A 13,125-nucleotide genomic window follows, 5' to 3' on the forward strand; every position below is an offset into this window, starting at 1 on the left:
CGGGATAGATACTTGCTCTGTTGGGGGGGAGGGGGTGGAGAAGTTTGCACTGAACCTGTCTGCCAGGATATTGGCGATGTCTGTGGGTTCAGTGTATTTTATATCGTTTAAAATGGACTCAGAACAAGTCTGGGAGTGGCATCCCAGGTTTCTAACATAACTGAAAAAAGCCTTATGATGGTCTTTGCTGTCCTGTGCAATTTTTCTCTCAAAGCTGGCCTTGGAGGATTTTATGAGGCATCGTAATTTTTTGCTAGTACTGATCAGAAATGCCTTCCCTATTAGGGATTTTGCTCTATCATGTAGTAGCTTCCTCCTTCTTTTGTACAGTTTATTTATGGCAGGGGTCCACCAGACTGGACGCCTGCCTTTGGATGATTGGGTCTTGGTTTTGTTTGGGATAGCATGATCCATGCATTCCTGGAGATGTCCGTAGAATGCTTTTATATAGGATTCTGCAGTTTGGGCTGTAGTTTCCAATGGCCCTGGGGCCTTGAAGGATTCCACTTCGGTTTTGAGAAGTGAGAAGTTCGCTTTTGAGAAGTTTTCCACTGTGGTTTTCTGGGCTGGGGGTGGGGTCGGGATGTGGACATCCAGTGAAATTAATTTATGGTCTGATCTTACCAATGAGGGATATACTTCTGGTGTGGAGCATAGAGTCCCCATGTTGGTAATGATCAGGTCTAGTATGTTGTCCCCTCTTGTGGGAGTGGTGACTAGCTGTTCCATAGCATTTGAGTTTATAATTTCCAGGAATCTTTGGGCTAAGGTGCTGGGGCTTGAGTAGTGCTCCCAGTCAATGTTTGGGTAGTTGAAGTCGCCCAATATAATGGTGTTAGGAGAGATCTTCATGTTCTCCAATGTTTTCAGGAAGGCCGAATGGGATTCCTGACTTTGAGAGGGTGGTCTGTAGGATGCTATAAACTGAAAAGCAGTCTTGCCCACTGTTAATTGCACATGGATGGTCTCCGATACTTCGTGCAATGCCACTAACCTGGAGGTGTGGATATCCTTGATAAATATGGAAACTCCCCCTCCTTTTGTGGTTCGGTCCGGGTTTTGGGGCCGAAAAGCATGATACGAGGTATAGCCTGGTAGTGCTGGGGTACTCTCTGGGGCCTTGAACCAGGTTTCTGTCACTGCACAGACATCTATGTTCTCCATACTGAGGAGAGCTTCGAGTGCGTGCATCTTGAGGTTAAGACTTCTGGCGTTTAGCAGCATTACCCTTAGTTTCTTGTTCCTTGTGCTGTCTATGGGGGTGGGTTTGACTTTTGAGCCTTGCCTAAAAAAGGCACTATGGGGGTGGCAAGAGCCTTTGCCAATATCCGAAAGCCCAGTGGTGACAGGTGCAAGCTGTCCCTAGCGAAGCAACGTGGCTTGTCGAGCATGTCATCCCAGGCTGACAGACACTGGATCCCCTTTGAATGACACCAAAATTTTAGCTAATTGTTAAAATCGATCATTTTGTCTTTGTACTGTGGCATCATTCTAGGTGAGGGCAAGATGCTGCTCAAGGTCAGGGTCATACCAGCCTGGGCTACATGATCAGAGAACTCCTCTATGTCTCTTTTCATGTAGTCCAGGGAGGTACGTGTCAGGTCATTAACACCAGCATGTACAATGACTGAGTCATATTTGTATTTGCTTTGGAGTGACCTGAGTGCTTGCGTTATGTGTCGGATCCTAGCACCCGACAGGCAGCTCACCGTGACCTTCTCTTTATTCAGCCTGGTGAGCGGGACGTCAGTGTGTCTGACAATAGAGTCACCTATAACAAGAGTATCAGGTGTGTTATTCAGCCTTAAGGGCTGTGGCTGCTTGGCACACTGACTTTGTGGGTTATGTGTTGTGTGTGTTTTGTTTTGAAGTAGCGTTTGCTTGGATGTCTGCTTTGGAGGTCTCTGTTGCTTGGGTAGATTTTTATTTAGAGCCTCCGAGTATGTTTTTGTGTATTTATGTGTTTGGTTCGCTGATGTGGTGGGACTATGTGATACTGGAATTTTGTTGTGTGAGGTTACCTTCTCCTCCTGACTGGTTACACCAGTTTTGAGATGAGAGAGCTCAGCCTCCAGTTTGGCTAAATAGTTGCATCTCTCACATATATTTGAACCTGTTTGGACGAGGAGAGGGTTGTCCGTGTACATGAGACAGTTGTAACATTGCCTCAAAATTCCCAGATTCCCCAGCTGGACTGGAGAGGAAACCATTGACTGACCTTTGGACATGCTAGAGTAACAGGGAAACTGAATTTAAGACGGACCAATAGAGGACATGGTAATCGTAGAGAGTATAAGAGTAAGTAGTGCTTATGGTTTAATAGTGCTAACTTGTAGGATTACTTAATTGGACCAGCGAAGGGCCTTAGAATGAGAATAAGGTGTTTAAATTGAGAGATAGAGCAGTTCTAAGGGAAAAAGTGAAGAGCAGACTTTGTGGAGCCAGGAATAGTTTAAACCTAATTAGGCGGCGCTGCCCGTTATTGCGCTATGCTCAAAAATGCGCAAAACCATGCAAAAGAGGGTTTTAAGAGAGGAAGACGAAGGAGTTTTGGAATTGACCCAAAATGGCCAATAAAACTACAGTTTCAAGTCAGTAACCACTCCCACAGGGGCAGGCAGGGTGCTCAATGTTTTTCACTGCCACTGATCAACAGAGAGACTTTCCTTTAGCCCAAGCAAAAAATGGCCTCACAGAAACTTACAAACAGTTCAAGAACAGCAAGCCTGTAACTGAACTTTTTTAAATCTCAGAAAAGTGGGAAAAAAGCAAGATTTTTTTTGTTTTTTTGTTTTTTCAGAGATAGCAGAGGTTAAACAAGTATAAACAAGTTATAATAGTGCAGTAAATGACCCTACACAAGAGTGCTAGGCCAAAGACAGATAAAATGCAAGTTTTGAGAAAAAAACGATTTTAAAAATAAGTGCAAACAGGAAATTCAGTAAACAGCTCTAGGTTGTGCTCTAAATACAGTTACTAATGCAGAAATCAAATTTAACAAGCCTTTTCCTTCATATTTATCTGAAGAAGTTTTTCTGCCTCTGCTGATATTTTTAGTGATGATGCATAATACATCCAGATATCCTCTCGGATACTGCGCATTACTTTTATCACATCTTCGTTTGAGTATTTTGTTGACCTGTTCCCTCTTCTATGCTCTTCTAACAGTGATACTTGTCTTAATTGCTTTATAGTTCTCTATTCAATACTTCCATGACGGCATTCAATTTCTCCCCTTCCTTTCCCTTACTAAATGCGTTTTGTGGTAAGACTGTTTTTAATTTAGCTGCACAGTAGCATACCCAGTTTACTTCTGTTATATCACATGAATCGCTATAGACAGTCCTAATTACTGTGTTCATCTCTTTTATCTAACTTCTCTCTTTTTGTTTTGTTTTTTTTACATTCTGTAGTCCATTTCTTTCATTGATCTTAATGTATGCCCATCTCTAGTAAATCAAGCAGCTCTTCTCTTAGATCATTTTCTTCTAAACGAAGGGCGCATTCTTTGTTCTCTATTTCCTGTGGAACTTTCTGTAGAATGCCCAAAACATCTTCCTGTGCCACATTCTCTTCAGTTTCATCCTGTCTCATCCGTTGCTCTTTCATATGGGAGCTCAATGGCCCATCACTCCCCAAAACTGTGTCAGAGTTGCCACAGGTTCTTGTTCCTTCTCTTGCTGTGCAACTTCAACTTAATGTTTGTACTGGTTTCCTACGGAAGGCTCCAAAGTATCTTCATATGGCAACCAATGAAATGTTTCTCACTCCACTGGTTTCTCCCTAATTTGGGGATCGATTGCTCTACTCTGAATGACGTTATCGGAGTTAGATTTTCTACAACAAATCCTTCACTATGCAGGTACACTATAACCTCAGATTCTATTTCTTTAAATTCTCCATTACTAATCCACTTCTACTTTTCCTCTTTTTTTTGTACTGTAAAATTTTCCATGTCTGGATGCCTTTGCCTGTATTTCTCTTCAAATATCTTTGGAGCTGCTCTTTTTATATTGATTAGTCTTGCTTTCTCTTTTGCATAAATATTACACCATAGTAAATCTCTCTCTTTCCCATGTCCACACTCTTTTCTTCAGATATCGCCTGCGCCTCCTGTTTTTCTAATTTGGGGACTTGTTCTATCATGCTGTGATATAACCTGTGTTAGACCCGCTACACTAAATCCTTTACTTCGCCAGTATTCCATTACTTCATCTTCTAGTTAACTTCTACTTTACTAATCTTCTGTTCTACGTTCCCTTGTTGTGATACTTTGTGAAAATTTTCGATTCTGGAAACCTTTGCCTATATTTCTCTGAATATTGTTGGGGCTGACTTTTTTGCGTTGATTAATTTAGCTTTCTCCTTCACATAAATATTGCACCATATCGGAGCGCTTTCTTTCCCCATGACTATATTTCTTTTTTGTATTTTTCAAAAGTCTCTAGGATTTTGTTCTTTTTATTACCGCATTTCCTCAGTTGCTTCTTTTTCCAAAAGGATCAAGGTTTCTTGGTCTATATAATGTTTTTCATAAATCTGTTGTATTAATGAACATAATTTTTTATTTGAAGTTTGACAGTTTTCCTTGTGGAAGTACCTTTCTTTCCTCTAATTTCTCCGTTTCATATATCTCTTCTGTCTGGAAATTGTGCTTCTTGAGTAATGATAATACATCATTTATTTCTTATCCTCAGTACTCTACTCTAAAAATAGTCTTTTTGGCTCTTTTTTGGGCATATCAGGTTTTGTAATTTTTGTGGACTGCTACTTCCTTCTGCAACAGGGAGGGCATCCTCTCCCTGGGCCTGGCCTAGGCCCATTGTAGGAAAGTTTCCATGTATTGAGGATTTTACACAGTCATGTTTTCCAGGTCTGGCACCAGTGCACCTACCAGGATCGGGCAGTTTTTTATCCAGGTTCTTTTGCACCCAGCTATCTTTTAACCTAATACTGTTCATGATATATGCTACATAAAATACAGTCTATTTATCAATGTCGTCTTGGGGAGATTCTGTGAAAAAACAGGGTCCACCTCATGAAGGTACTCATCATGACTGGAGGATGAATATAATTCCAGCAATACTACTCTCCTTTGCTTGTTGATTTCTCTCTCCATTCGGACGCTTGTTGGCTGAGGTGATGATACACAAGATGACCACTGTCAGTGCGGACGATCACTAGGAAGGATAAGCTCTTTATGTAGTTATTGGGATTGGTTCCACCACATCAGGGTCCTGCCATACCCTCTAAAGAAACCATGTCAAGAAGTCAAAAGTCAGGTGGGGCCACCTAGGAGCTAGATGGGCCCACTTTAAAACCCTCAAAAAAATATCTGGATAAGCGATATTAGAAGGCCAGGTCCCCCTTTGTCTTAATTCCATTAACTCAAATGAGGTGTCCTCAAGGGGAGATCCAGGGGACCCTTCTTCATTCTTGAGGGAAGTCCAAGAGCCCCCTCTTAAACTTGCACTTTCTGTGGTCTTTAGATGGGGAGGTAGTTAAAGAGTGTTGGTCCCCTTGAGGAAAGAATAGGTCAATGCTCTATAAAATGAGCTGCCCCAGGGAAAGATGAGGAGTGCCAACAGTCACAAATACACTGGGAGGCTGGGTCCAGCCAAAGCAAGAGTACCCCTTCCAGCACAGACAGACTTCTTACTAAACCTTGAACACACAGGACAGAACAAATGGCACCAAGGGAAGCAGTCTCCAATACATCCCTGAATCCAAGGTCAATGGGCCAGAAGATCAAACCATGAAAGTCTAAGACACAACAGGATCAAAGGTTGAGACCATAACTGAATTGTCAAAAGCTGACTCACCCAAGGACAAGCTGATAGTGACCCCAACCCCAGATGAACGGCACTGACCACTTGGTTCTGGGACACCACAGCTCAGAAGACTTTACTAGACAGGGTGAGAGAAACTTTTACTTCAAGGTAGTTAATGAGTAAACAAACAATTGGGGCAGGAGAGACTAACAGAGCCATCAGGAGAGACTAACAGAGCCATCAGAGTCCACAAAAGAAGCACTAAGACGACTCACATATAGCAGTGTCAATGGTGCAACAGGTAGCATACGTCCCTTTAGTGCAGAAGACTGTGGACTGCTTTCCCACACCAGGTAAGCTGGATTGTACAGAGCTCCTTTCTCAGGGAAGGAGCCCCTGGCAAATTATGTTTGAGGAATCATCCAAGATAAGAGTTTTGAGTCACTCAATGACTCACTGGCTTGCTGCCAAATACAAAACATTTCCTACAACATTGGTAACTGTGTGCAGTAACATCACTATGAACAAAAATATGCCAGATTAAACCCTTGAAAACAGTAGCTATATTTGTCTGGAAAAAGTCATTTTAAAGGAGTGCAGAGTCTTGAGACCCACTACAGTGTTTAAGAGACATACCTGGATTGAAGTTAAAATAGATGAAACATCATACGTAGGACTCCAACGATTCTGAAGGATGTCTAAACATATACTACCATCGGCGTAAACTGAAAAAAAAATGAAAGGTTTAACACAGCAGTTTGTGTTAGGACAAGCGTGCAGATAATGGCAAAACTTACATACTTGAGTCTGGCAGTATTTGGTCATAAATAGAAGTTATGTTCTTACCATAACGTTCCATGTTAGTTGTCTTCTTCTCGCCTTCTTCTTGCTGGATGGGTTCGGAGCCGACCTCGGCTCCGACTCGGCCACTCTAAAAGCTCGAGAGTTGGTTCCACCGGCTCGAGGCTCCCCTTATATCCCACAATGCTAGGCGAGAGTTACCTCAGATCTCGTTTGTAAGCTAACCCCAGCTTATAACAGTAACAGAATAACTGTAAAACAGAGTCCACCTCTAACAACAGGAAGAAAGAAGGGTGACCTACATCCTGAACCAGGAAATATGCATAATAGCATATGTCTAAGAAAGAGGTGGTAGAAAGAGAGGTCACAATCACACTCCTCTAGGTCTGTCCAGGCCAGGGGGAAGGAGGGTGGGACGCAAGAAGAAGGCGAGAAGAAGACAACTAACATGGAACGTTATGGTAAGAACATAACTTCTATATGTTAAGTTGTCTATCTCGCCTTCATTCTTGCTGGATGGGACCGCGTCCCTAGCACCTTGTCCCGGGTGGCCTAACGGAACAGACTCCTGAGAACAGTGGAACCAAAGTTAGCTCTATGCCTAGAAGCTAAATCCAATTTATAATGAGAAATGAAAGTGTGAGAAGTAGCCCAAGTAGCCGCTGCACAAATGGTGTCAATAGGCAGTCTGTCTTGGAAGGCTAAAGAAGTAGCCAAAGCTCTGGTGGAATGAGCTTTAGGTTTATTAGGCAGCTTTTGGTGTCTAATCTCATAAACAAGGGTAATCAGAGATGTAAGCCATCTGGATAATGATACCTTTGAAACTGAAAGTCCCTTTCTGCTTTCCGCATAGGAGACAAACAGCTGATCAGATTTTCTCAACTGTTTTGTTCTATCCAAGTAGTACCTCAATTGACGGTGAACATCCAGGCAGTGTAGTTTTTGTTCAGACCTATTGGAGTATTCTGGAAAAAAGACAGGTAGATCAATGCTTTGATTTAAATTTGACGTCGAGACCACTTTAGGCAAAAAGGACGGATTAGTTCGTAAGGATACTCTGTCCTTATGAAACAAAAGATAAGGAGGACGACAGCTGAGTGCTTGAAGCTCTGATACTCTTCTAGCTGATGTAATAGCTACCAGAAAAAGAGTTTTCCATGATAATAATTTTAAAGAACAGAAGACTGCAGGTTCGAAAGGGGGAAGAATCAAAGAAGCCAGAACTAAATTTAGGTCCCAAGGAGAAGGAGGATTTCTTATGGGAGGTCTGAGAAGAAAAACTCCTTTCAAAAAGGCTTTGCAAAGCTTGTGGGACATTAAGGCAGATTCAGAAATACCCACATGAAAGTTAGAAATAGCTGCCAATTGAACTTTAAGTGTAGAGGAGATGAACCTGCATGGAAGAGTTCAGCTAGAAAATCAAGGACTAATTGGATGGAAGCAGTGAAAGGATCTATGTCCTTTCCTTGAGCCCAACATGTGAAGCGTTTCCACTTACTCAAATAAATCTTCCGAGTGGAAGATTTATGGGAAGCTATCAAAATATCTCTAACAGAGTGAGATAATTGAGGAAGCCTGGCTAAGGTTGGAACTGGAGGAACCAAGCAGTGAGGTTCAGAGAGGGGAGGGAGCGATGAAACTGACCCGACTGATGGATCAAAAGGTCTGGAACTAGGTCCAGATTCCACGGTCGCTCAAGAGAAGCGATGTAGAAAGGGGAACCACACTTGTCGAGGCCAGTAAGGAGCAATGAGGATCAATGAGGCCTTCTGAGCGATAGCTTTCTGTATCACTTGAGAGATCAGTGGGAAAGGAGGAAATGCATACAGAAGTCCCGGGGCCAAACTTGGACTAGAGCGTCTCTGCTGGGTTGGCCTGGTAAAGGGAATAGAGTGAAATATTCTCTGCACTTGCTGTTTTGGGGAGTAGCAAAAGATCGCAGCAAGGCTGACCCCACTTGAGAAAAATTTCTCTCACTACAGAGTCTTTCAGAGACCACTCGTGAGGCATGAGTATAGCTCTGCTCAACTTGTCCGCAATTTGATTGGACTTTCCGGGGATGTGCGTTGCTATCAGAAACCGCTGAGAAGAAATCGCCCATTGCCACAGTCTGAGTGCTTCTCGACACAGGGGGTATGACCTGGTTCCGCCTTGTTTGTTGATGTACCACACTACAGACATATTGTCTGTTTGGATTGCAATCGTTCCCAAGGGAAGAGAGTCTTGAAGGGCTTGCAACGCTAAAAGCACTGCTCTCATCTCCAGAACATTTATGTGCAAGTGGCATTCGTTTGGTTGCCATGTGCCCTGGACCGTCCTGCCCTGATAATGCCCCCCCCACCCATTCAGGGAGGCATCCGTTGTCAGAGTAGCAACCGGAGGAGGTGGAACAAAGGGTCTTCCCAACAAGAGCTGAGGGGAAGACATCCACCACATGAGATGATTTTTGCACGCTTGCGTGATCATAATGGTGTGAGACATTGGAAGTTGCTGGTATGACCATTGAGTAAAGAGCATCCATTGAAGGATCCGCATGTGGAATCTGGCTAATGGAAGCAGAGGTATGGCCGCTGCCATAATTCCCAACACTTTCAGAACGAACCTGGCTTTGATTCTGTTGTTGTTGTTGAAAAGGAGTGATACCAGTTTGTGAATGTCTGTTATCCTCTGATGTGTTAGTCTCGCAGACATGTTTACTGTATCTAGATTTGCGCCTATGTAGGTAATAGTACGACAAGGCGACAAAACAGACTTTTCGCAATTTATTGAAATACCCAGCTTTTGACAAACGCGAAAAGTGTAATCTCTGGCCATCAGAAGGAGATGCTTGGTGGGAGCTGTGAGGAGCCAGTCGTCCAAATATGGAAACACCTGGAATTCTTGTCATCTCAGGTGAGAAGCTACCACTGCCATGCATTTGGTAAACACCCGGGGGGCAGTGGTGAGACCAAAGGGCAGGGCCCTGAACTGAAAATGACTGGTTCCCAGCCTGAAGCGGAGGAATCTTCTGGAGCGTCTGTTCATTTTTATGTGATAGTATGCATCCCGAAGGTCTATAGAGCACATCCAGTTTCCTTTGCCCAAAAGGGGAAGGATGGATTGCAGCGTGACCATCCGAAATCTTGTTTTCTTGACTGATCTGTTCAAGACACTGAGATCCAAAATTGGTCTCCAGTCCCCTGTTTTCTTTGGAACTAAAAAGAACCTTGAGTAGATTCCGGATCCTTGCTGGTCTGCTGGAACTGGCTGAATTGCTCTTTTGCAAGCAGTTTTGAAATCTCCAAAACCGCTAGATCCCTTTGAGCGGTGGAACATCTGGAAGGGATTTTTAACTGATTTGGAATGCGAAGAAAGGGGATAGAATAGCCTTGAAATGATGGACTGTACCCATTTGTCTTGAGTCAGGGATAGCCAGGCTTCTGGGTACAGTGACAATCTTCCCCGACTGCCTCGAAGATGGGCAGTCGGGCAACACCTCAGGGATGCTGAAAGGGCTTGTCAGGAAGGCTTCCCGATTGCCCTGGTTCTGCGGACCCCCTGCCCCTAGGGCGGCGTCTACCATTGTTATTCCGCCTCTGCCTCTGGCGGGAAGCGACTCTGTCGTCAGGCGAAGTCCCTTGAGATTGTTTACGGAACCACATCTTTCCACCTTTCTGGCCTTTGGGGTAAGGCCTAGAAGGAGTAGAAAACGGACTCCGGCGGCAGAAAGGGTCTTGCCATCAGTTTCGCACCTAGTCAAGGTCTCTTTCACTTGAGGACCAAAGAGGGATGATCCATCAAACGGGGAGTTCATGAAAGACGTCTTGAAGGGGTCCGCAAAATTGCATAGCCGCATCCAGGCATGCCTACGTAAGGCCACACCTGTCCCTGCGGCTCTGCTCGCTCCATCAGCAGCGTAAGAAAGAAGGCATGGAGGAGTTGGTTATGGAGTTAAGGGTAGCCAGCTGCGTGTTCATCTTATCTTGGAAACCCGCAGCTGTAGGGTCCTTTAACATTTCACTCGCTTCCTTGATCAAGTCCCTTTGAAGACGAGTAAAATGGCACAGGTAGTTCAGCGAACGCATGGTAAATGTCGCTGACGAGAACATCCGCTTCCCGTACCTGTCCATGGACCTAGATTCCTTGTTAGGTGGATGGACAGGTACTGAAGGATCAGCTAGCTCCTTCTTAGTGGCAGCAGCTACCACCATAGCATCCACAGAAACTCCTTTTGTTAAGAACTGTTTTGTCTGCTGGTGCTGTTATGAACTTGGAGGGTCTCCTGGGAGTGGGGTCTACTGAATCAGGAGCCGTCCATGCCTTCTTAGCAACCACCTGCATGAGGGGGTCAAAGGGGGGGACACCCAGGAGGTGGAAGGACGAGAGCCAAACGCCTCAAGATACACAGATTCGTCCTCCGAAGGGTTGAGGGCTGGCCAATTTCCCCTCTGTTTCAGGATCTCCAGAATGTCTGCAAATGAGACATCTTCAGAAGGGGAACGGGGGGAACCCTCAGAATCATCCAAATCTGTGTCTGGCGTGATGGACTCAGGTGAGTCAATGTGTTTCCTCTTACACTTCCTCTTCCGAGGGGGCTCTTCTGCCAAATCAGGAGAGGCCTTGGAAGAGGATGAAATCCCACAGGGGTTCCTGAGGAGCTGGCTCTCTGCGGTCCGGGATGAGGGAGTGAGTCGACTTAGCCTGAGGCACCATAGAGGGAGGGGCGGACGGAGCCGACTGTGGAGTAGAGCCAGGCTCTAACACACTCCGCATGACCTCGAATGCACCCCTGTCAGGCAGAGCCAGAGGTCCCGCTCCGAAGCTAAGAACCCCCCTCGCACCGACAGTGATGGCTCCAAGGCCGATGTCGGAGCCGAACTCACCAGCGCCGAAGCAAAGAGAGGGAGAGGGGGGTCGGACAAGGGTCCGATGCCACTCACCCCCTCGGAGCCGACGAGGGAAGTCCGGCGCCGAGATTCTTCCAAGGAAGAAAGCGGAGCCGGCAGCGGAGCCGAAGACAATTGTATCGGCTCCGGCGCTATCACAGTCTCGGTTCCGACGACCCGGCTCCGAGCTCAAAAGAGTCGAAGGAGGAATATGTTGATGGACCGGGGCAGGCATCGACTGATGAGTCGGGCTCTGAAGCATCTGGGCCAGTGCCTCGGACTTAAGAAGTCGACTCACTACCCTCTGAAGGTCATGATCCGACAGCCTCGATGACCTAGAGGAGTGAGATCTTTGGCTCCGTTCAGACAGCAGGGGAGATCCTGGAGCCGAATGAACGGAGCCAAGAGATGGTGACCTGGACCTCTTCCTAGTTGTCGGCTCCGAAGGTCTGGTCGGAGCCGACACGGGAACTTCTACTACCTCGGCTCCGGCCGGGGCCGAGGGAGCCACAGAAACTGTGGACTGAGACTTATCCGCTCCAGACGGAGCCGATGAAGGCAGAGGTTGAGAAACCTTAGGTCTCGGCTCAGTTGTCGGAGCCGAAGACCTAGATGCCTTAGAGGGCTTCCCTGTTGAAACAGATAGGGAATCCTCTGGCTTGAGTAAGCCTCTTAGTATCAATTTATTTTTTCTTTCCTGCAGGACCCTGGGGCTGAAGCCATGGCACACAGCACAGGAGTCCTGCAGGTGCAAAGGCCCCAGACAGTAGACACAAGAAGTGTGAGCGTCTGTCAGAGACATTTTCTGACAGCACGCATCACACTTCTTGAATCCGGAGACCTTTGCTTCTTTGGACATTTTTAAACAGGTGTAAACAAACACACACAAACACACTAGTTACACCCTGTCAAGTTAAATTATAATAAAACCACTAACTAGGATTTTAAAATAAAATAATACACACACACTCCATTAGGAAGAGAAAAGGCCTGTAGGCCCAAGGGAAGAACCTAAGGTTCTTGAGGGAAAAACGGAAATTTTTGAAGGGGATAAAAATATTTCTAAACTAAGGGAAATAAGTGAATATATTAAAAATAAAGGGGTTTTGAAAGACTAAATTACACAAGAAAAAGTCACTTACCAAGAACCGGTAGAAAACCAACCTTGAAGCTGTAGCGGCAAACGAGATCTGAGGTAACTCTCGCCTAGCATTGTGGGATATAAGGGGAGCCTCGAGCCGGTGGAACCAACTCTCGAGCTTTTAGAGTGGCCGAGTCGGAGCCGAGGTCGGCTCCGAACCCATCCAGCAAGAATGAAGGCGAGATAGACAACTTAACATCCTTGTTTTTAAACAGGCAAAGGCTACAAGAAAACATACCACCTTGAGAAAAACTGAAAAAAATAAATTACATAATTTTACATTAGCACTATAACTTGCATACCTGCAGTACAAAGGCTGTTTACAAGACATTTTAATTGTTCTATATGAAAATACACAAATGCAAACAATGGCTAAGTGGACCACCTGATTTGCCCATGCTCTACTTATTAAAATAGTAGCTGTACTGCACATAGCACCACCTTCATGGAAAACAATTTTATGGGGAGACACCAAACGATTCTCAATTTTTTTTTTTGTTAAAAATCTTATGCGAGGCAATCTCACTCATCCACAAAACCTTTCTTG

The 13,125-nt window shown here is 45.0% G+C and overlaps 1 protein-coding gene across 2 annotated transcripts in view; it reads right to left on the reverse strand.

Annotated features, from left to right (window-relative positions):
- The window catches only part of UBE2B (ubiquitin conjugating enzyme E2 B), a 649,422-nt gene that overhangs the window by 152,449 nt on the left and 483,848 nt on the right, over positions 1-13,125 (reverse strand). For both annotated transcript variants that reach the window (XM_044069240.1, XM_044069241.1), the window contains one exon: positions 6,408-6,496. In XM_044069240.1, the coding sequence (XP_043925175.1) occupies positions 6,408-6,496 (89 nt within the window). The remainder of the gene's footprint in view (positions 1-6,407; positions 6,497-13,125) is intronic.

This window comes from Protopterus annectens, chromosome 4.part0 (assembly GCF_019279795.1).
Source record: "Protopterus annectens isolate FY-2018-M chromosome 4.part0, PAN1.0, whole genome shotgun sequence".
Classification (NCBI taxonomy): domain Eukaryota; kingdom Metazoa; phylum Chordata; order Ceratodontiformes; family Protopteridae; genus Protopterus; species Protopterus annectens.